The sequence below is a fragment of the Phalaenopsis equestris genome, unplaced genomic scaffold, assembly GCF_001263595.1.
Source record: "Phalaenopsis equestris unplaced genomic scaffold, ASM126359v1 Scaffold001230, whole genome shotgun sequence".
NCBI lineage: Eukaryota > Viridiplantae > Streptophyta > Magnoliopsida > Asparagales > Orchidaceae > Phalaenopsis > Phalaenopsis equestris.
In genome coordinates, this window is record NW_018165669.1 from 160,582 (window position 1) to 185,268 (window position 24,687).

At 33.8% G+C, this 24,687-nt stretch overlaps 1 protein-coding gene across 2 annotated transcripts in view; it reads left to right on the forward strand.

The window, feature by feature from the left end:
- The first annotated feature begins 903 nt into the window (after nt 1–903).
- The window catches only part of LOC110033595 (receptor-like serine/threonine-protein kinase ALE2), a 46,864-nt gene continuing 23,080 nt past the window's right edge, over nt 904–24,687 (forward strand). Inside the window, exons 1-6 of one of the 2 annotated variants that reach the window (XM_020737631.1) lie at nt 904–1,367; nt 19,328–19,384; nt 19,694–19,818; nt 19,890–19,961; nt 20,093–20,467; nt 20,543–20,806. In XM_020737631.1, coding sequence (XP_020593290.1) covers nt 1,258–1,367; nt 19,328–19,384; nt 19,694–19,818; nt 19,890–19,961; nt 20,093–20,467; nt 20,543–20,806 — 1,003 coding nt within the window. In that variant the 5' untranslated portion in view covers nt 904–1,257. The remainder of the gene's footprint in view (nt 1,368–19,327; nt 19,385–19,693; nt 19,819–19,889; nt 19,962–20,092; nt 20,468–20,542; nt 20,807–24,687) is intronic. The other variant, XM_020737632.1, reaches the window with a different exon arrangement.

Consider the following 24,687-nt stretch of genomic DNA (forward strand, 5'->3'; position numbering starts at 1 on the left):
TCACGCGGGAAGAAAAAAGAGAAGAAAAAAGGGACGAGGGTTTTTGGCGGGGCTCGGCGGGAAGAAGAAAGGGCTCGAGAAGAAGAACTCACGTGACAAGGATGGAGGAACGAGGGTTTTTAGCGGGGCAAAATGATTCTTTTCGCGAGCTAAAAAGCTAAAAGCTCTGTTTCACTTTGCTGTGTCGCGACACTGCGAGCCAAACGCCTATTTTTCGCGATTCGGGGCCGCGAAGCCGCAAAAAAGCGGCCCCAAACGGACCCTAAATCACGATAATTTCCCCTTTATTTATCAATTAATTTTCCCATACTTAGTAGCTAAAAGATGGACATCCATCAATTTTAACTGTTCCTTAAAACAAAAGTTCATCTTTATTTGTTCCAAAAAATATATGTTTTTTTGATGGAAAAAAAAAATACAGTTAATTCAAAAACTATAAAAAATGAAAATTTTATTTTATGTCTTTTGATCTCAATCATAAGTCTAGTTGATTTCCCTCTTTTTATGTGATATATTATTGATAAATAAGTAAATGAGAAGTTTCCTTAATATTGGCCATTCTACCCTTTTTAAGGGTTCGTTTAGGACAGTTTTTACATTTCAAAATAAACAGTTTATTCAGAAACGTGACCCAAGGGTCGACCGTGGGGTTCGAACAACATCATCTTAGAATAATTAAAAAATACCGCTGCATTTTTAAAAGCTGCCCAAGTGAACCCTAAATTTCAATGGGATAAGTGAGATATTCGGTTATCTAACTTTGAATGAACAAGCAGTTTCATATACAGTCTTCGTGGTTTGCTAATAGAAATTATCTGTTAATAATTTGAGATTTGACATGTGCTGCTGAATCTAAGCCGTCCATTCATCTGCTCGCCTTTTTACCAAAGCAAAACCCAATCACAACGTTCACAAAGCGCCCGAGCAGAGAAACGGCGAGAACGGAAAAGAGCAGAGGGAGCACGCGTCACTGTAGAGAGAGGGAAATAGAGTTAGCCTCATTAATGCGCATCGATAAACTCCCTCTCGCTCCACTCTCGCTATTTGTCTCTCTCCTTTCTCTATACTGGCACTCTCCTCCAGTCGCTCTTGGACCCCATTCCTCCTGGTCTTCATTTCAACTCTCTCGGATCTACTATTGTGCAGTGCACCACAGCCAGGGAAGTAGCTTTTCTCTCCCAGTGGTTCTTGAGATCTCTTCTTGTAGGTTGGGGAGGAGTCAGGCGGTGTGAATGCCGGCATCCTGGTCGACCATGGATGCTGGAAGTCGCCTTTACGGCCCGTGATCCCTACCTTGATGGTGCCCGTGGGGTGTTTCAGGTGAAAGATGCGCGTTCTTCTGTTGCTCCTATGCCTGCTTCCACTTGGTAATTCGCCCCTCGTTGATAGATAAACCTACATTTTTCTTTTGATTTACTTGCCTGCTCTCCCGACTGAAGATTGGGTTTTGATGTATATCGTGCACTGAATTTTAGTTTTGTTCTGCTTGCGGTTGAGGTTAATTAGTTTGTCGTGCTTGTGGTCCTTTTAAAGATTTTGCTGCATTGCTTAAGAGATGATATGCTTGAGTGCCTTGCAGCTGGATTTTGTTAAATTCGTCAAAGATTCCATTGCTTGGATAAAAGTACATATGTTCATTTTATCTAGAAGAATTGGCATTCAATGCTGACGATACCTAATGAGTTCTCTTGGTTGTTAGCAGGATTTGTAAATGACATTCTAGTAAATCTTGTGAATCCAGATTTAATAAATTGTTTGTGGTGTTAAAGTTCAATGGACTTTGAATGTGCAAATTCTGAAGAAGGGCGAGCCTTTCATAAGTTTTGAATGCATGTTTGTCGGTTTGGATCTGAAGGGAACTAATTGATTAGTTTTAAGTGTCCAAGATATAGATTATATGATTTGAAGTTTTTAAGTGTCTGATGATGTCAGTTAAGAATTTCTTAATCGCTGTGCTTAGTACATTGGTAAGCAGCGAGTTATGTCTATAGGAAGGGTTGATGGATTTCACATGATCTAAGACAGATAACTTGTTCTGATTGGTATGTACAAGATAATAGATTATTGATGCCACATGAAAATGTTTTGCTTGAAGAAAAATACGCAGCCCCATTCGATTTTTCTGGTCAATTTAATGCAAAAAATCATAGAAAATAGAAGCAAATTTGAGAAGGTCGAACTTACTGAATGTGAGAGATCACAAGAAAGTGGAATGAATCTAGGGGAAGCTAATTGAAGGAGCATTAGTAGTGAAGAAGAAGAGGGAATGTGAGCTTGCTCGGCTGTAAATTCTATAAATCTCATCAGACTGGGATTTACTTTGTTCTGCTTTATGCGTTGCATTTAGTAAACCCAACTAAATCCATCTTGTAAGATTTATGATTGCTTTTTCCCTTTGAAAACTTGTTGGTTTTAATGCAACAAATTCTCCTTTGAATTGGGCTACTAAACAGCTACTTCATTTTTTATTTTAATTTATTTTTTCATAGAAAAGCCATGATATGGTTTCCTGATCCTCATTAAAGGAAAATAGCAGCTAGACATGCATTTATATTTAGGTTATATATTATGGACGTGGTTTGCCTAATTGTGCGCAAGTCATTTTTAGAAGTTTAAACCCTCCATTTGTTCGCAAAAAAATGCAGCTACAACAAGCAACCTTTTGCTGCCATGGAAAAGAGGAATTGCTATAGTTCTGTTTGTGATTGATACTAGGCACAAAATTTAGTTTTTTTTAGTTTTTGTTACGTGTAGTCATCGAACATATTTCACATTTTCCATAATCTATACTGTAACGTCTAGGTCAGTTGCCTTGGGGAGGGGAAACTAAGAATCAAAGAAGATGAGGCTAGGAGTCGGGCAACCGAGCAGAGGGGAGAGGAAGCGAGGGGGTTGAAAGTCAAGGAGATGAGTTCATCTTATAAAATACTGTATGGGGAAGGAAGGAACATACCAGAAGAGTTGATCGGTAAGTGCGAGAAATGAGTGCAAGCTAGGGGTTTCCTCTTAACCGAAGACAAACAACAGTGTAGCCTGAAGTAGTATCATCAACAACAATGCCAACACCGCTGAGGAGGAAGGAGGCATCGACATCGATTGTTCGTGTGGGAGCGATCCAAAGTTGAGCCAATGACATCGTGCTCGCGAGCAGAGAGGAGGAGACAACGTCAGAGACGACGAAGACATCGATGTCAAAGTGGTGATCCTCGCGCGTGTTGCTGCCTTGCGAAGTAAGAGACGGAGTCGCGTGTGCTGCTGCCGTGCGAAAGAGACAAGGTTGCATGGTTTAGGGTGATTGAGGTAAGCTGTAAAAGGTTTATTAAATTTATTTAGTAGTAAAAATTAATAATAATAATATGATATTTATGTATTTATTGAATAGAAATTAAGTCGATTTACATAAAGTAAAATATATAAATTTTTTACATAATAATGTAAGGTTAATATCTAATTAAAATAATAATTTATTTAAATTTTTGTAATATAAATACTATGTTTATATTAGGTTTTCAATTAGAAGAACCGATGTCAAGGTAAAATAAAATAATCGGCATCGAGGTGAGTCTCGTACGTTTAATCTATGATAATATCTTAGTTTTTCTCTGTAATTTTGCATTGGTAGATATTTGTATAAGCTCTATGTTAATTTCTATGTTCTTTTTTTATTGGTGACATTGCTATGAATATATGCAATTATTTACTATCATGCATTCATGTATGCTATATATAATATATTGAATTGAACAAAATATGAGTGATATGATTATATTGAATGCTTGTATGTGCATGATTAATTATAATAGAACCATCTCTTTATGGTTTTTTGTGGGGGAACGTTAATGTATCTGTGCACATAAATGCAAAAAATATTTATATTAAAATATCTTAAGTGGTACAATTTTTAGATGTGCCTGTGACTGTTATATAGATATAAAATAATATTGGCACGCTATTGATATAACTATATTCATTTAATAACATCTTAAATATTTATATTAATTTAATAAAAACTTAATTAACATGCATATTGCTTTCTTTTTCTTTGTGTTATTGCAGTTTATGAATATGAGTATTCATTGACTTTGGTTAGCTCATCATTGTTTTAAAATAATTTTTCAAGCATAATTAAGTGATTAAAAACATGAGCAAAATAATAAAAAATATTTATAGAAGACGCGGACCAGTAGTGAGGTAAATTTAAATATATTGTTCTGATTTAATCTAATTAATGACTCTTTTATATGTTGATGGTTATAAAAATTAATTATAAAAAAATAATTCTTATCATGCGACCATCTGTTCCCGTCTTGGTTAATTCCAAACCTTGGGTCGGGTTGTGGCAAAGTGGCATCACAACTAAAGTTTAGGATTAATAAATGAAATCTTGATGAAAGAGCTAATTAAATAATTATAAGAAAATTTTAATAATAATAAAAAAATTAAGGATTTATGTTAACTCTAATTAATAATTATATTCATTCAGACATAGTGATGCACCCAAAATTATAGAAGAGAATTTGATAGAAAATAAAGAAGTGCAACCTACTATAAATGTGAACGGAATGCCCTAACCCCGATGATGGTGACGATGACAACCAATTTAGGAGTCTAGATTCGATCACAACCTATCGTAAGTATATAGTTACTATGGATAAGTATCTGAAGCTATTTCAAGATCCGCATCCACCTTTATTAATGTGAACTAAAGACCCGATTGAAGCGCAGACCCGACTAAATGAAAATAGAGAAGATATTAGATGACATGACATGTCGGGATGAAAGAAGAGTGTCATTATCTACGTTTGTGCTCAATGAAGAAGCCGAAAGGTGGTGGCATGGGTAGCGTCAGGACAAGCTAGATGACATACCTAATATAATGGTTAGCAGGGAGGAATTCGTGGAGTTATTCAACAAGTGGTTCGTACCTCTATCCACTCGAAGATAGATGCAGGACATGTTCATCTAGTTGAGGCAAGAAGAGAAGATAATTATGCGGTACGAATCAGAATTCACCGTACTGTTGAGGTATGTGCCATAGCTGATCGTTACCACAGAAGAAAAGTTCCATAGATTTCTTTCCAGATTGAAGGATTTGATCAGATAGCTATTGGTACTTTTAGGGATCGATGAATATTTAGTATTAGTGGAACGATCTCGAAGAATGGAGATTGACTATCAGCTTACTCGAAAGCGTAATGAGATGCACAAGAGGAAGAATAATGATGAAGGTGAGCATATAGATCACCTAGAAGGATTTAATGGGAAGAAGTTCAAGAACAATTCTGGTGGAGTTAGCCCTTGTACGACTCAGGGTACTGCAACATATGTGCCAAATAACAAAGACAACATAAAAGTAAATGTTTGATGGGTTCTTACACTTGTTATTGGTGCCATCAACCTGGTCATATAACAATATATTGTCTACTTAGAAAAGTGCTGAAGATTAAAAATCAGGTGGAGCTCCTTCACGGAAGATTACTGGTGGATAAAAAAAGATTGTCTATAGCTTCAGCTCCGGGGTCAACCAAGGCAATCTGTTCAACCTCGAGTATATTCCCTTACTCATACGGAGCCTGAAGAACTTACTACTACTGATGGTAATGAGGTCTGATATGCTTGGCATTTTCTTATATGTAAGGACGTTTTCCTATCATATTTTTCTTTCTTTAGTAACCGTGTTATTATCTAAAGTATAGTTTAGCTGCTTTGTATCGAATCTTTACCTTTATAGTGATTATTTTTCATCTTAATGAATGACTCATACTTTTCATCATGAAATTTTGGACAGCTAGTGTTGACCTACTTAATGAGAAATGACATGAGGTCTATTTGTAAATTTTGAGGACAATTTTTATAAAAGGGGAAGATTATAACATCCGGTTTCAGTTATCCGGGGGAGGGGAAATGAAGAATCGAAGAAGATGAGGTGAGGAGTCGGTTAGCTGAACAGAGGTGAAAGGAAGTGAGGGGGTCAAAAGTCAAGGAGGTGAGTTCACCATATAAAATGTCGTATGGGGGTGGAACATACTAGGAGAGTTGATCGACAAGTGCGAGAGACGAGTGCAAGCTAGGGTTTCTCTCATAGTCGAAGATAGATGAACGTGTAGCCTATAGTGGTATCGACAGGGCAACATCACTAAGGAGGAAGGAAGCGTCAATGTCGAGCATTCATGCGGAAGGGTGCTTATGACGAGCCAACAATGTCCTGCTTGTGAGCAAAGAGGAGATGGTGGCGGCGACATCGATTTCAAGTGGTGACCTCGCGTGCATTGTTGCCGTGCGATTGAGGAAAAGAGTCGCGTGCGCTGCTGCTATGCGAAGGAGAGAACAAGGTCGCATGGTTTAGGGCGACCAAGGCAAGTCTTAAAAGGTTTATTAAATTAATTTAATAATAAAATAATAATAATAATAATTATAAGATATGTACATTTATTTATTTATTGAATATAAATGAAGTGGGTTTACATAATGTTAAATATGAAAAATTTTTACATAATAACATAAGTTAATATCTAATTAAAATAATAATTTATTTAGAGTTTGTACTATAAATATTATGTTTATATTAGGTTTTTAATTTAGAAGAGTCTAGGTCAAGTCAAAATAAATTAATCGGCTTTTAGGCTAGTGCTCATAATTTTAATCAATGGTAACATTTCAGATATTTTCCATCGTTTTGTATCGGCAGATATTGGTATAAGCTTTATTTTGATTTATGTATTCTTTCTTTTATAGGTCACATTTCTATGAATGTATGTAATTACTTGTTATCATGCATTGATGTTTGTTGTATATATTATATTGAATTGAATGTGATGAACACATGATTGATAACTTTATATTGAATGCTTGTATGCACAAGATTGACTATGATGAAGTCAACTCTTTTTGATACTAGCGGGGGAACGCTAATGTACTCATGCACGCAAATGAAAAAATATATTGATATTGAAGTACCTTAAATGATATAATTTTTAGACGGTGCTCCTGTGATGGTTGTGTCAATATAGAATGATATTAATACGCTATTTATATAATAAGCTTCATTGAATATCATCTCATATGTCTATATTAATTTAATAAAGCTTAATTTTCATGCATATTGTTTATTTTCTCTTGTGTTACTGTAGTTTAGGAGTATCAGTATTCACTAGCTTGGTTAGTTTAGTGTTGTTTCAAATTAATTTTTCAGGTATAATTAAGTGATTTAAAAGATAAACGACAGAAGGGAAGATGCGAACAACCAGTAACGAGGTAAATTTAAATATACTGCGTTAATTTAATTTGATTACTGGTTCCTTCATTTGTTCATAGTTATAAAAAATAAATATTAAAAAATTTAATTCTTACCGTACAACCGTTTGTTTGTCTTTGTTAATTCCAATTTTCAAACCGGTTCGTGACATATACCAGAATTTATTTTCACGTGTTTTCAAAACAAAACATTAAGCAAGAAATTCAAATGGAAATTGTAAAAATGGTTAGTATTTATGCTCTTATATGTGAGTAAGGTTATTATAAAGACCGTCTTGTGATATTAATTGTTAAAGACCGTCTGATTCTGTCTTTGTTAATTCCATTTTTCGGACCGGGTCGTGACATATTCCAAGATTTAGTTTCATGTGTTTTCAAAACAAAACATTAAGCAAACAATTCAAATGGAAACTATAAAAATGGTTAGTATTTATGTTGTTATATGTGAGTAAGGTTATTATAAAGACCGTCTTGTGATATTAATTGATAGAGAAAGAAACTATTAAAATGTTGAAATGAATAGTGTTATTGAGTTACTTATCGATAAGTATATTATAAATATGATTTGTATTTTTGCTCAAGTTTTATGCGAAGGCAGTTTATTGGATGAAGTATATAATGTACACTTGATAGAAATAATATTTATTATGGATGACTTAGATGGGCATATAAGTTATCGCGAGTTGGATTATAAGAGAATTTATAGTTTATTGTAGTAAACTATAGAAGTTTAATGAATTTATGAAAAAATAATGAGATATATTTGTTATTGATGCAACAATTAATGTGGAATTAGCTTTAAAGAGGATGAATAAACGTGAAGTTTTAGGTTCAAATGTGATACCTTTTGAGAATTAGGCTTCGTTTGGAGCCGTGTTTCTCGTGTGGTGCAACTCCAAGCCACACTTTTTTTTGGCGTTTGGTTGTCGCGTTTTTGGCGGCATGTGCGAAAATTTCCTTGAAACGTGGGCCATGGGTTCGACTTTGCTGTCTGTGTTTCCACTCAATTTTCTTACTACCCTACCCTCTCTTGACCCTCGCCCCCGAGCCCTTTCTCGCTACTTTTCCCTCTCTTCTCTCGCGACCGCGCTGGCTTCTCCCTCCCCTTTCTCACAACCTTCTCGACGGTATGGACTTCGAACTTCTCTATGCCATTATGATCTTCTAACTTCTATATGAAAGCATAATCACTCCCCTTCTTCGGCGGTATGAACTTCAAACTTCTAAATGAAAGCTATAGCAGTATCGCTTCCCTTCTTCACAGATTTTCAGCTTCCTCAATGACAACCTCTCGTGCATTTTCTCATGGTAAATCTCAAATCCATTATTTTCACTCATTCATGGATTCTCTATTTCCCTAAAAATTTTATGAAGATAAAGGTTCATTGTGGCCGTGAAATTAACCATTCCCTAGAAAGTTTTCGATTGGCTCCTTATTCTTATGAGCATTCCAAACATTCAACTAGTCTGAAGTGTGATGTTATGTGTACATTTAGCCTTTTTTTTAAAGACTGGCGGATTGAAATCTTTTATTGTATTGGTTAGTTTGTTCCTATATTTGATTCAACTTGCTAGTGAAGAGCTTTTTTTTGGGTAAAACTAGCTCTGCTTTTGTTTGCAGTTCATGCCATTCTCATCTGCGAGAAGACTAGTTCAATGACATTGATTAAAAATGAAGATATCTGTTTAGGTTAGAATGCAGCTCCATGTGGCGTTGCTATCGAAGTATGATAACCTCTGTCCATTTTATTATAATTCCTTCAATCATCCGATATGCTACTTTTAGATCCTCGGTTACAACAACTTATTAATTATTAGATGTGTGCTAAGAAAGGTGTAGATTTGATTGTGGTTTGTAACAAAGGTAAGGCTTCGAAGAGTTTATTATTTTGTTGTTTGGGTTCTCAAGGTTCTTGTGAATTTGAACAAATGTGACCTCCTTAGATGAAATTTATAGGGAGTACTCATTATATTTGTGGTTAACTGGTTGATTTGATTTAATAGGGGTTCTTTTTCTCATATCACATGTACTTGGAGAATCATCTAATAGTTTTTTTTAGCAATCTTGATACTGACTGTAAAGTGAGTTGTATATCTTATTTTTTCGTACTGTTATGGAGTTGAATTTTGCTTATCAAGTATCAAATATATTGCTATGACAGTTCTGTTACAAACAATATTACTACACAGGGGCAAAATGATCATTTGTCTAAAAACAACTGCTCCACAGTTGTTTTTAAACTACAAAAACAAACAACCAGCCAGTTTATCTGCAGCAACTTCTGCGCAATAGTTTCCTGGGGCAGCTGCTGCACAACAGCTTATTGATAAGCTGCAGCTGCCCCAAACATTAGTAGCTTTTTGGTTTAAAGTAAATAAATATCAAGTATTTTAGGTATTTGAGTCTTTAAAAATTTGTGTTTGGCTTAAAATAGGAGTGCAAGGCAAAATTTTTGGGAATGACAAAGTCAATTTAAATGATCAAGTTCTAAAGACGACACAAGTCGTGGTTGTTGCCACAAGCCATGATCATTCATAGGCCATTGCCTATGGCCATAACCTATGCTATCGACAATTGTCATTAACCACCCCGCCCATGTGCCATGGTCATCGCCAACTGACACTTATATAATAAGACACTGCCATGCTGTTGTTTGCCAGTAGTTGTGTGTCGGTGCCACCAACCAGTGCTCATTGCCTTTGTTATTGATCTTCACTTTGGATTCATTCAACTTCAAATCAAACACAAAATAATTTTTTGAATTTGTTTTGCGTCCAATAAAATAATTCAAAAACATTTTAAATAGATTGCAGTCCTTTTACAATACATTCTTTTTTCAACATACCAATTGGCCCCTTAGAGAATTATGGGTAATACTACAATAATTTTTGTTTGGAACTACCTTGAATGAATTTTGATAAGTTAGAGGATACCTAATGATTAGAGAAGAAATATATTGATACTTATATTTAAAGATAAAGGAGATGTTTTGATTATCATAATTAATGAGAAAATAAACTGATGAGTCATACAATAAAGTTACAAGAGAGCAATGAAACATCAACTTATGAAATTATAAATAACATGATGAAGGTATATTTTAGATTGATGAAAAAAAGCATATGAATTTAGCCCTAATGACAAGAATCAAAGTAAAGCTTTAGGTCCATATGAGATATTTATTGGGTTGGAGAAGTATGGGTAATAATATAATAATTTTGTTTGAATATGTTTAATTAAAATTTTGATGAATAAGAGCATGTTAAATGATCAAAGAAAAAATATTTTAATAATCCTATTAAAGGATAAAGGTTTTTTTCAAGATTACAAGCATCCTAGAAAAATAGAACTTACGAGTCATATAATTATGACATTTACTTCTGTTTGCCCCTGGGTTATGCCATAACCTTACTAACTCAAAGGATGAGAGAGAGTGATTAAGAGAAGAGCAGAGAGGGAAGAGAAGAAATCCACTGAGCTTAAGAAACAACAAGACAATAAATTTTTGGCCTAAAATAACATTTAAAGGTTAGAATCCTTGTTACTCTCCGAGTTTCTTCTTTTATGTGCAGAGATTTGGGTTTGAGAACTAAAAGAATGATTGCACAATATAATATGTATAAAAAAATACAAAATCAATAATACAAGAGACGTATAACCTAACTATAAACTTCGACTCAACCCATGTACTTTGAAATTTACTTGGCTGTAATTGTTGGGTGACTCTCTGTGCTTGGTTGATTGTTGGATTTGAGTCACTTGGTAAGTTGTTTCATAGCATTGAGTGAATCTTCATGGGCATAGTGGATATTCCTTATAGTTAGCTGATATGTCTGTATTGACTCCAGTGGGTAGTACATTAGACTGGACTTAAAAAGTCCTCCTAGGACTTGGCCAATGAGTGCATTATGTACTCAACTTGATGAGTCCTATGGACTCGCTTGACTTGTCCTTCATGAGCTTGGACTGGTGAGTGCCTTCTTGCCTTTCGTTTGGGCAAGTCCACCCTCAGGGTGTACAACCATAAAGTTGTTAGAGAGTATTGAAACTTGACTTAGGGGTTGTTTGGTTTGTTGAAAATAAAATACAATGTAAAAGGTTTATAGAGTACCATTACTATAATGTATTTAAAATATTTTAGAGTTGTTTGGTTCACTGTAAGTTAAATGTAGGACTTTATATTTTTTTGTTTGGTTTGAAGTAGATTGAAAATAATGAATTTCAAAAATCCTGTTTTTTTTGTTTGACGGGAAGGGGGTTTGGTTGCTGCCTGCAAAGACGGGTTGGTGTGCTGTGGGTGGACAGACAACGATGAGGGCGATGGGTGGACTTATGGTTGAGGTGGCGATGATGGTTGCAAGCAGTCGGCAAGCAGCGACAGGTGGCGTGTGGCAGCTTGCCGATAGTATTTTATATTTTAGTTTGTGCTAAAATTTAAATTTGGCCAAATCAGTTAAATTCAAAATTCAACTAAAATGAACTACAACATGAACTTCAAATTCATTCATACTTTACATTGTATTTATAATTTTTCATATCAAACACATATTTTTCTCAAATTTCTGCAAAAGAATTAAAGTACATCACAAATCCACTCAACCAAACAACCTCTAAGAAAAATGTGTAAGTTCTAAAGAATCAATCTTATTTAATGTCATGAACCTTTATTTTAGATGTTTTCTTTTTATTAATGTATTTAATAGAAAATATATAGAGTATAGAAAATTTTTTGATGATTTTTTATCATTCTGGAAAAATTTATGATCAAATATTAATAAAATTTGATTTAGTGTGGATTAAAAAATAAATGTGTTTGTTAAATACATAGAAATTTTTATTGATATGGCAAAATATTGACTAGTATTCAAAATACTAATAGAGTGATCAAAGAGTTTCTTATATAGTTGATTACATTAATGATCATTTGGTCTATATTTTTTGGTTTGATTGTGTAGATGTTTATTTTGGATACTTATAATGAGTTGTCTTGTTATATGGTTTTTATTGATGCCATATTTTTGTTAGTGATATACATGTTGAAGTGTAAAGTTAAAATAATAAATAAAATATTAGAAGATTGGCAGTTGAGAGCTAGTAAAACAAAAACAAATCTTGTGATATGTAAATTTTACTCTTATTATTTTTAACAATTATTAGCCCATTTTATTAATAATTAAAGAGACTCCAATTTGTGATGGATTTGAATATTTTGGATCTATTATATAAAAATATGCAGATGTATAGTATTGGGGTATAATTGTGAGAGTTAGAGCTAGTTACTTAAAGCGGAGAAATGTTTCAAGATTACAAATAGTTTCTAATATAGTTGATTACATTAATGATCGTTTATTTTGTTTTTTTTGTTTGATTATGTAGATATTTATATTGCATATTTCAAATGAGTTGTTTTTTATATGCTTTTTATTGATGTCAAATTTTGTTAGTGATGTATCTGTTGAAGTGTAAAGTTAGAATAATTGATAAAATTTTTGAAGACTGACAGTTTAGAGTTAGTATAACAAATTTTATGATATTTAAATTTTACTCTTATTATTTTAACAATTATTAGCCAATTTTTTTAGTAATTAAAGTGACTCCAATGTCTGATGGATTTGAATGTTTTGGATCTATTATATAAAAGAACGCAAATGTGCAGTACATGGGTATAATTTTGAGAGTTTGAGCTAGTTACTTAAAATGGAGAAATGTCTCAAGATTAATATTTGATAAGAGGATTAAAAGGAGATTTAAAGACAAATTATGAAGAATTATGCTATATTAATCTGAGTGTTGGGTATAAAAAATGTTGATAGGTAAATGGCTAAATAAATGATAGAATTAAAACAATTATGAATGAGCCTTGATCAAGCATTATAATAAATTTTAGTTCATCTTGCTTATGAGCTTTAAATGATATTGTTTATGATTATAATTGTACCGAGCAACTATGTAATTTTGTTTATTTAATAAAAGTGTTCAAGCTTGTTTGATTTGTTAATCAAATGAACATAAATAAGCTTTTTTGAAGGGACCATGATAGCTTGACGAACATTCATTTCATTTGCAGCCCTAACATATACGTACCTTAAATAACTTTAACTTGTATACATTTTATAACTTTCTTGTTTTTAATGCACAAAAATGAAATCTTTGGTTGGATGACCCTTTGTTCTCCAAATAAAACTATATGAAAATCTTTCTTTCCTCTTATTAGTTTTTCATTAAGAACATATGATAAAAAACTCCCTCTAGTAGAACTTCAGAAATTAAACATAAAGTTGAACCATGGCATAACAAGTCTTAAACATCAAGTTGTAATCATTAATTAATAACCGATTGGGGAGCCATAAAAGCGTAAAAAATTCTCCCTCTTGTAGAACTTCAAAAATTCCCTTTAATATTTCCAAAATCTTAAACATCTTTGTTTTTAAATAATGTTGTGAAAATATCTCTTCTCCAATTATTTTTATTCTATTTGGCTTTTAATATTCCTTCCAATAGATATGATACTCACTAGTCTTTACGATTAATTTGTCATCAAAATATTTTATTATTCAACTAAGGCATTTCGAGTCTTTAGTTGAGTCTGATGAAAATCATCATAAGAGAGAAAGCATTTAATGGATTAAGAGGGTTGGGTGAACAAATAAATTTTTTAATTTTCCAAAAATGAAAAAAAGAATAGAAGGAAAGAAGCAAACTAACCATGGAAAGTACACAATAATAAACACTTAATTTGAAAATGAGAGATGTTGTAAAAAACAAAGATATGCCATGGAATTATAGTGCCAGAGGGGTAACAAACTTGCAGAGCATTGTCAATGAATTTGATGGAAGGTAATAGGCACTAGAAACACTTAAGCATGGCTGGGGCAACATTAATCTTCTGAGAGAAGGGGCATGATGGATTCTAAGAAAATGACCAAGGATTTGTTAATTTAAGAGAGGTTTGAGCAAGAGACATTGCACCCATGGCCCTTATTTATGTTAATTAATGTGTGGCAGGTTCATTTCTTTTTAATAATTTAAATTAATTTCTTAGATTCTAAACTTAAATAATGAAAAGAAACTAAAGAAATGATTATTTTCATTCCTGTTTGCTTTGTGGTGGTACATAAAAAAAAAAGTGAAATTCAATATTAAACTTGAAGGAAAAAAAGGAAAGGTAAAAAATGAACCCTCAACTACTTGATGTCAAATCCTGGAGATATTAAATTGAACTGGAAGCCAAAGGGCTGCAAGTAATTAATGATAAAATTGCCCATGTCTAAGATTTTACATGTAAAAGAGATAAGAATCAAATGAAAAATAAAAGCATTTTAATCCTTGTTACATTTTAACTATTTAAAAAAAATAAAGGAGTATATGATGAAAATTAATTAATATTTGATGAGGGAGCTATAAATGCACGAAAGTTGTTCTAATTAAATTTTTGTTTTTGCCTATTTTGATTTTTTTAGTTGTTTTAATAGAAAACATGTCAAAAGTGCAAAATAATGTTTGTTATAACATATACCTTGGATGGTGCAACCTCTGTGTTACGATTCAGTCTAGGGCTTGGAATTAACCAAGAAGGGAATGGACAATCGGACGGGTGAATTAAATTTTCTATATTAACTCACAATTTAACAGATAAAGAGCCACTAAAAAATAAATTAAAATGGTATAATTTATAATTACCTTGTTGATGGTTGTCCACGTTTTTTTAAAATATTTTCCTGTCTATCACTCTTCTTTTAATAAATTAATTAAACCTGAAAAGTCAGTTAAAACAACTGTGAGCTAAAGAACAAGTGAATATTTATACTTATAAACTAATAGCAATACAATGGAAGAAAGAACAATATGCATGCCAGTTAAGTTTCTTTATAAATCAATATAAATATTTGACATGCATTTAAAGGGGTTTATATTATTATCATATCAATATTATTTTATATTTATATAACTGTCACAAGAGGGTCTATCTAAAATTTGTGTCAATTAAGACATATCAATATCTTTTTCTATTTACGTGCACGAGTATATTAGTGTTTCCCCACTACTACCGTCAAGAGGCGCTTCATCATAGCCAATCATGAACCTACAAGCACTCAACATAAACATATGGGTTCATCACATTCAATCAGACTATATAAAACATACACTAAAATGCATGAGTAAATAAGTAAAACGTTCGCAATGTTATGACCAATAAAGAAAAGAGTATGACAATTAAAAGAAAACATCCACAAATATCATCAACTGCAAACATATATGAGAAGAAACAAATTATTACTTTAGTTTAAAAATACAAGTACTCACCTCAATGCTGATCAGTTCGATAAGATTTTGCTCCGACGCCAACTCATCTAAAATGGAATGCCTAAAATAAACATGTATTTATATTAAAATTTCATTTTATTTATTATGTCATTATATATTTAATAATTTAAAATTATTTTTATTAGTTAAAATAAACCTATTTATTTTTCAATTCTATATATATATATATATATATATATAATGATAATAAATCAATTAAAGACTCGATATAAGTTGACTCAACCATGCATTGATACTGAACACGAAAACATTTTAATAAAAACACCAAACTAATCAGATCTCGCCACCATCAACAATACTAGGCTTTTTAAGCTCACTATAAGTAAGGGAATATACTCAAGGTTGAACAGGTTGTCTTATTTGACCTTGGGTTAGAGCTGAAACTATAGACAATTTTTTTCTGTTTGCCTGCAATATTCTATGAAGGCGCTCCATCAAATTTATGACCTTCAGTGCTTTTCTGGCCAAGAGATGGACAATATCTTTCCATGTGACGAGACTGACTACACCAATAGTAAGTGTTAAAGTCTTTCAAACATTCATCTTTATGTTATCCACCATCAACAATACTAGGATTTTCAAGCTCACTATAAGTAAGGGAATATACTCAAGGTTGAACAGGTTGTCTTAGTTGACCTTTGGTCGGAGCTGAAACTATAAACTATTTTTTTCTGTTAGCCTGCAATATTCTATGAAGCGCTCCATCAAATTTATGACCTTCAGCGCTTTTCTGGCCAAGAGATGGACAATATCTTTCCATATGACAAGACTAACTACACCAATAGTAAGTGCTAAAGTCTTTCAAACATTCATCTTTATGTTATCCATCATCAACAATACTAGGCTTTTCAAGCTCACTATAAGTAAGGGAATATACTCAAGGTTGAACAGGTTGTCATTGTTGACATTGGGTCGGAGTTGAAACTATAGACTATTTTTTTCTGTTAGCCTGCAATATTCTATGAAGGCGCTCCATCAAATTTATGACCTTCAATGCTTTTCTGGCCAAGAGATGGGCAATATCTTTCCATATGACAAGACTGATTACACCAATATTAAGTGTTAAGGTCTTTCAAACATTCATCTTTATGTTATCTTTTGCATTTGACACAAGTTGCTCCTTTACCTTGAGCCGTACCTCTGCTAACTCTACCCAAATTATTCTTAGTCTTCTTCTCATTAGATCATTCCGAGTGAGCTTCGTTTGCTTCTGCATTCTTTCTCTTGTATGCCTCTTTTAAGCTTTTGAGTAAGCTGGTAGTCGATCTTCACTCTTCTAGCTCGTTTCACTAATACTAAGTATTCATGGATTCCTAAAGGTACTAACGACTGTGTGATCGAATCCTTTAATCCCGAAAGAAATCTCTAACACTTTTCTTCAAAAATAACGATCAACTGTGGTGCATACCTCGATAGTGCAATGAATTCTTTTTTGTACTGCATAACTTTCTTCTCTCCTTACCTCAATTTGATGAACTTGCCTTACAACTGTTGTGAGCTGATAGGGGTAAAAACTATTCTCCGAATGACTCCACGAACTCGACCCAACTAACCATCGTTTTGGGTAAGTCCCTAACTTGTCCTGATGCTGTCCACGCCACCACCTTTCGGCTTCTCCATCCAACACAAATATTTTTTTCATTTGAAAAAGCCATGATATCTATTTTCTTCTATATTTTCATTAGTCAGTTTTCTGCTTCAATCAGACATTCTGTTTCTTTGAACAAAGGTGGACACAAATCCTGAAATATTTTCAAGTATTTATCTACAACAACTGTATCACTTCCAATAGGCGTCGATCTGGACTCCTGAATCAACTGAGTCATCACCACCATCATTTGAGTGAGGAGATTCGTGTTCACATTTATAGCAGACTGTACTTTTTTATTTTCTATCAAATTTTTTCTTCTATAATTTTGTGTGTATCATTATACCTGAATGAATAATTATTATTTGGAATTAAATTTAAATTTTTAAATTTTTTTAAAATTCTTTTATTTTCTCTTTGATAACTATTTAATTAATTTATCGTAAACCTTGCGTTCTGATACCACTTTTGTCACGACCCTGCCTGAGTCTTGAAATTAATCAGGGAGGGAACAGACGGTCGGACGGGTAAATTAAATTTTCTATATTAACTCACAATTTAACAGTTGAAGAGCCACTAAAAATTAAATTAAAACGATATAATTTATAATTACCTTGTTAATGGTTGTTCACATCTTCTATAAACGTTTTCTCGTTAATCACTCATCTTTTAATAAATTAATTAAACCTGAAAAGTTAGTTAAACAACTGTGAGCTAAAGAACCTCTGAATATTCATAATTCTAAACTAATAACAATACAAGGAAAAGAATAAACAATATGCTTGTTAGTTAAGTCTCTTTATAAATCAATATAAACATTTGACATGCAATTTAAAGGGGTTTATATCATTATCAGAAAGAATAGTTAAACAGTATATTAAGTTTTAAGCAACTTAGTGAATAATTATCAGTTTATTATGCATTAAATTTTTACGCAAAGGCCCAATATGGTTGTTCAAAGAAATATGGTGATCAATCTAAAAATAAACTATATGTTTTGCATTTCAAAAATCATTGTTTAATTATTTTTATCAAATATATTTTCATTCATTTTAATTAATTTTGTTTTCTTCATTTTATTTTAAGTCATTTTAGGAGCACCATGAGATTTTTTTTTTTTCATTTTGTACCATAAAGACAACATTTTTTATTTTGTGCCATAAAAGCATAACCATTTCAACTTTTTTTTTGGGTACCATAAAACCTTATTTTTTTTCTATTTTTTTTCCTTTAACGTGCACAAGTACAATAATGTCTCTAGTTAGTATCATTAAGGGATGACTCCTCATAGACATAATTATTTTTCTTTGGTTTAACTGAGAATTAATTCATTTACTCTCATTAAGGCCATTTATTTTTTATTGAATGCATTGTAAAAGATAAAAGAATTGAAAGCCATAAAATAACAATATCACTCTCATTTATTTTCTTTTGATCATAAGAGTACTTTCAAGATACACGAACAGTGAATTATTTTGAAAAATAAAAGAACTTGTTTGATACAAACAAAGCAGTAATTACTGATCTTAACCTTTAGGAGACCTCTTTATAAGTTTATTCCTTCATTTTATTTTCTTTGATAATCATTTATATCTATTAAAAGTGCATATATATATATATATATATAATATATGTAGTACTTTGTTCTCGAATACAGTTGTACTTTGTTCCTGAAAGTTTGATAGGAATACGTTTTTTGGACTTCAGTGATATTTGTACCTTATAGTCCTCTCATTGTTTTCATGGTTATATTAGACATTTGTGTTGAGTTGTTTAGCTTCATATAGAGAATCCTGCTCTATAATTTGATTCTTTACGATTGTCAATAATTTCAAGTTTAAATAAATGGTAAAAATTCCTTTCTATATATTTGAATTCTTTTGATTTCAAGTGTGCTGCATGACCAAATAAAGAAGGAAACTGATGGACTCACTTCTTGTCTTTTTGGTTCTCTCTCATCTAGTATTTTCTCTTTACCATTTAGCTATGATTTGTTAGTAGTTTTTATACATCGGGCATCCTTCTGGATTCATAAAAACTTTCGCATTCTTATCCCGCCTCGTATGTTTCTCTAATTTTCTATTTAAGACTAAACTGTATTAGTGGATATAGTTGTAGAAAAGGAGATGCTTTAACTTATGAAGTATTGGTTTTTGCAGGGGTTGCTTCAAATGGACTTCAATATTACTTCCTCTTCAGATCAAAACCGAGACCAAGTACAGCACAGTTTTTTTCCCCACTAAAACCAATTTTCTCAACATCTGTAATTGCAGACTATGTAGATATTTTCAAACTGCTTTGGCAGTTGACTTTGCCATAATCTTCAAACATATGTTTTTATGGCATTTAACCCATGTCTTTCATTGTTATTTTCTGAAAAATAAGTCTACTTATTGAATTCACAACCGATATTATTTTGGGGCTGATTTGGATGAGATAAATCCTAGATGCTATTTTCTGTTTTTCTACATTCATGCATGGCTAGATTTAATTCTTTACAATAAAACACCTTTTAAGTTTATCAGGGTGCTGTTTGTAGTGAAACCAATGCCCGTTGGCTCAACAATTGCTCCATCCAGTGTACCTGGAAATTGGGCTATGGCCCCATGGGCACCAAGGCCTTCCCCAGCATTTCCACCTCGTCATAGTGGTATTTGACATATTCTTAGCGCTGATTTCTATGCATCTTAGATTTTATTGAACAAATTTATCTCCTTTCAGGAAAAGCTGAAAAGCATGCCCGGGCAAAGAAACATCATACAGTTTCACCATCCCCTTATTCTCCTCCAAAAGGTGATGTTGCGCTTCATTATGTCATATCCCTGTGTGCCCAAATGTAGTTTACATTTTGTTTCATCATTTCCTTCTGTTCCTCATCTTGAGCTGAACTGATATGCTTGATTGAATGTTTCCTTTATTTGCAGAAAATTGTGATAAAATAACATGTTCTGATCCCTTCACTCGGACACCAATTGGTTCACCTTGTGGTTGTGTATACCCTATAAAAGTTGTTATAGATGTAGGTGTAGCTCCAATTCTACTGTTTCCTCAGATTGCAGAACTTGAGATTGAGGTGGCAGCTGGCACATTTCTGAAGCAGAGTCAAGTTCGAATCATGGGCGCTGATGCAAGTATCTATAATCAAGACAAGACAACAATTTCAATTTACCTGGTGCCATTGGGTGAAAAATTTGACAAAATGACTGCTTTAATTATTTACGATAGGTTTTGGCAGAAAAAGGTTCGAATAAGTGAATCCTATTTTGGTGATTACCAAGTGATATCTGTTCACTATCCAGGTAAAACCTCCTTTTAAGGCCATGCCAAACCTGCTCTTATCCTTCTTGTTTTAATTAATTACTGGACATACACAGGGCTTCCTTCCTCTCCTCCACCTATGCCTTGGGGATCTTCAGGTATCAACCCCAGTGGAAGTCAACAATACCCCTTTAGAGCAAACATACGTGCTAGCAAGAAACAGAGCTTGAACGATAAAATAATTGTTCTTGTTTCTCTTTCCTCATTTTTACTAATATCGGTGTTTATCGGAGTGGGTTTAATAATCCTTAAATTTAAGAAGCTAGACCGAATGCCTACTACTACCAGCTCTGCCGGCGCCCCTTTGACCAAGAGATCTGGTATTTTGATATTTTCTTTGCCAAGTTTTCACCACATTGCTTACCTGTGCTGATTCAAATTTTGCAAATTTTGTTAAAGGTCAAAATAGCTTGTAATTTTTTTATTGAAATGAATCCTACACTTTCACAATCAATCCAAGCATCTATTACATGGAATAAAATTTGGTAAATGTTGTTTAAGATCATAGATTATTAAGGTTATTTATGTTCCTTTAAAATCCTAAATTGGGTGGCTATCATTCTAATTCGGTAATGATGAATTAATTTTTTCCCAGGGAATACTTTTGTTATGAAGCTGTGCTATCCTCAGGATAACCGTTGAAAAGGATTATAAAGGACTCTGTAGTGGAAATAATTTTAAAGCATTTGTTTGGCAAATAAATTTCAATAAAACTATGTGAAGTTTTGTACTTGAGCTTTAAATGTTTGTAGAACATAAACGGTTGAAATAAATGGAATTATGCTAGATAGAAGTTGTGCAACGAGATTTGCATAAAATAGATTTAACACCTCCATAAGGAACGCCAGAGGATAATGGTTCTTAAAGTCAACCTTTAGTAATTAGGATACTACTAATATGATGATTGAATTGAATAAATTATTCATTTGTGCATATCCGAATGCATACTGACAAAATATATTTGCACTCTTCTTGATGACTTTAATCATTGATTTTTTGTGCCTTTACCATGACCATTTACTTTTATAGGGCATAAGCTAGCTCTGTTGTCGCAATATTTAGTGATTAGTTATATCCTAAACACCAAGATTGTGTTAAATCAAATTTCTTGAACAATCATACACTATGCAGATTTAACGTATTTTTTAACTGACCAATCAGCAATACTTTATTTCAATGAAATAACCATTCCTTACACAGGAGATTAAAATGTAGAAACTAGGTTCCATCTAACAATTTTAAAAAACTAATAAGTTTTATTTTTTCATTGATTAATATTACTTTATCCTTCAATAATTCTTTTATCTTTGTATAAGAATTATTTAGTAAATTATTTTATAATTTAGATAATATGTGCAATAAAAGTTAATTTATATTTATTTTTTTGCTTTCATTAAATATTGGAATTTTAAATAATCAAATTAAATTTTACAATATTTGAAATTAGTGTTAGAATTTATATTAGGAAATAATTTATTTCTATTAGAAGTTATGAAGATGAGATTTATTTTCTAATATAACTTTATTTCCTCTCCTATTTTAGACTTATTTTCTTTGATTGGATTTATCTTTTTTTCATATTTTAGACTTTCCTATTTTATGTTGTTTCCTTTATCTCCAAATAATTAATATGCATCGGTTAATTGGAGATATTAAGTATTTTCTTTTCTGTTAATTCTTGTTTATTGTCTTTCCTATTTTAGGATTCATGTAATGGTTATTTATACTCACTTTCATGTCATTAAAAATATTTCGCATTATTCTGAATTTCAAACATGGTATCAGAGCCAAATTTCCTACCTTAACTATCTGTCCTCTCTCCAGAGCTGGCATACTCCCTTCTTGCCACTCTCCCTGTCGGTAGGGAGGGACGCTTTCTCTCCCTGATCCTGCTTGCTGTCCTTCTTGATCATTTCTTGTGCGCCTTTAATTTGTCTCCAATCGCTTCCTATCTCCTCGTTATTGTTGATAGCCATGATATCTGCTAAAAAGATCAAGATTGGAAATAAAAAATTCGAAAGGATCAGACAACTTGTGGCTAGAGTTGCGCTTTTGAATGAAGATGTGGAGTTGGTCGCAGTTAACGATCCGTTCGTTACCACCGAATACATGACATAAATGTTTAAGTATAATATTGTGCACGAGCAATGAAAACATCATGAGATAACGGTCAAGGACTCCAAGACCCTTCTCTTTGGGGAGAAACCTGTTACAGCTTTTAGCATTAGGAACTTTGAGGAGATCCGATGGGGTGAGGCTGGTGCTGAATATGTTGTGGAGTCCACTCGTTTCTTTACGGACAAGGAGAAGGACAAGGCTGCTATTGTTCACTTTAAGGGTGGTTCTAAGAAGGCTAAGAAGGTTATTAATGACAGGTTTGACATAATTGAGGGTTTGATAACAACTGTGCACTCAATCACTACAACTCAAAATATTGTTGATGGTCCATCAAGCAAGAACTGGAGGGCTGGAAGAGCTGATAGTTTAAATATCATTGCCAACAACACTGGAGCTGCCAAGTCTGTTGGGAAAGTTCTTTCTGTTTTGAATGGAAAATTGACTGTTATGTCCTTCCTTTTACTGATTGTGGATGTTTTAGTTGTTGATCTTACTGTGAGAACTAAGAAGAAGGCCTCTTATGAGGATATTCTGGGCTATGTTGTTTTGAAGTCAGGGACTGGTTATGGTTCTCTAACTACTCTTGCTAGAGCTCTTGCACCTTCTTGCCATGTCTATACATTTGATTTTCATGAGCAAAGAGCTGTGTTGGCTAGGGAAGTTTTCATTGGCTTGAAATATTTATTACTGTTTCAATTAAGGATATCCAGGGAGAAGTCTTCCTTGATGAGTTTTGCAGAGTTGCAAACTCGGTGTTCCTTGGCCTTCCAAAATTACCCTCTACAACAAAAATATTAAGACATGATGGTGTTCTTTGCTCTTTCTCTCAATGCATAGAGCAAGCAAAATGCTCTTGTGAAACTTTTTTGGAGTCTTTTTTTGTTGCAGACCTATCTTTGGAGCTTTTGCCCTCCCCCAAAACCTTCTCTTGCAGCAGGCCCTTCCTCGGAGCCTTTTCCTGCAGCAGACCCTCCTCCAGAACTTTTTTTTTGGCGCAGGCTCTCTTCCAGAGTCTTTATGTCGCAAGCCCTCATTTGAAATCTTTCCTGCGAAAGGACCTCCTCTAGAGCCTTTTTCTGCCGCATGCGCTCCTCCAGAGCCTTTCTATCTCAAGCTCTCCTCTGGAGGCTTTCTGCCACAAGCCCTCCTTCAGAATCTTTCCTACAACAGACCCTCCTCCTCTAGAGCCTTTCTGTTGCAAGCCCTCCTTCAGAATATTTCCTACACCAGACCATCCTCCAGAGCCTTTTTCTACTGCAGGCTCTCCTCTAGAGCCTTTCTGCTGCAGGCTCTCTTCCAGAGCCTTTCCGCTGCAAGCCCTCCTTTGGAATATTTCCCGCAGCAAACCCTCCAGATCCTTTTTCTGCAGCAGGCTCTCCTCCAGAGCCTTTCTGTCTCTGGCTCTCATCTAGAGAATTTCTGTCGCAAGCGTTCCTTCGGAATCTTTCCTGTAGCAAACCCTCATCCGGAGCTTTTTTTTGAAGCAGACCCTCCTTCGGAGCTTTTTCTGCAGCAGTCCCTCCCCCGAAACCTTTTCATGCAGCAGGCCCTTCCCCGAAACCTTTTCATGCAGCAGGTCCTCCCCTGGAGCCTTTTCCTGTGGCAGCCCTCCTCTAGAGCCTTTTTCTGCCACAGGCTCTCATTCGGAGCCTTTCTGCTGTGGGCTCTCCTCCGAGCCTTTCTGACACAAACCCTCATCCGGAGTTTTTTCTAAAGCAGACCCTCCTTTAGAGCATTTATGTATTAGGCCCTCCGGAGCTTTTCGTATGGCATCTCCTCCACCAGATTATTTCATGCAGCGGACCTCCTCGAGAGCCTTTTCTGCATCAAGCCCTCCTTCAAGAGTTTTTCTTGCATTAGGCCCTTTTCCTGAATCTTTTCTGTAGTAGATCCTCCTCTGAAGCTTTCATGCAGTAGACCCTTCTTCAGAGCTTTTTTCTTGAAAAGGCTCTCCTTTGGAGCTTTTCCTGCTACAAGTCCTCCACTGGAATTCTTCTTGCAGCAGACCCTCCTTCGGCCTTTTCCTGTATCAGGCTCTTCTCTGGAACCTTTTCCTGCAACAGACCCTCCTCCGAAATCTTTC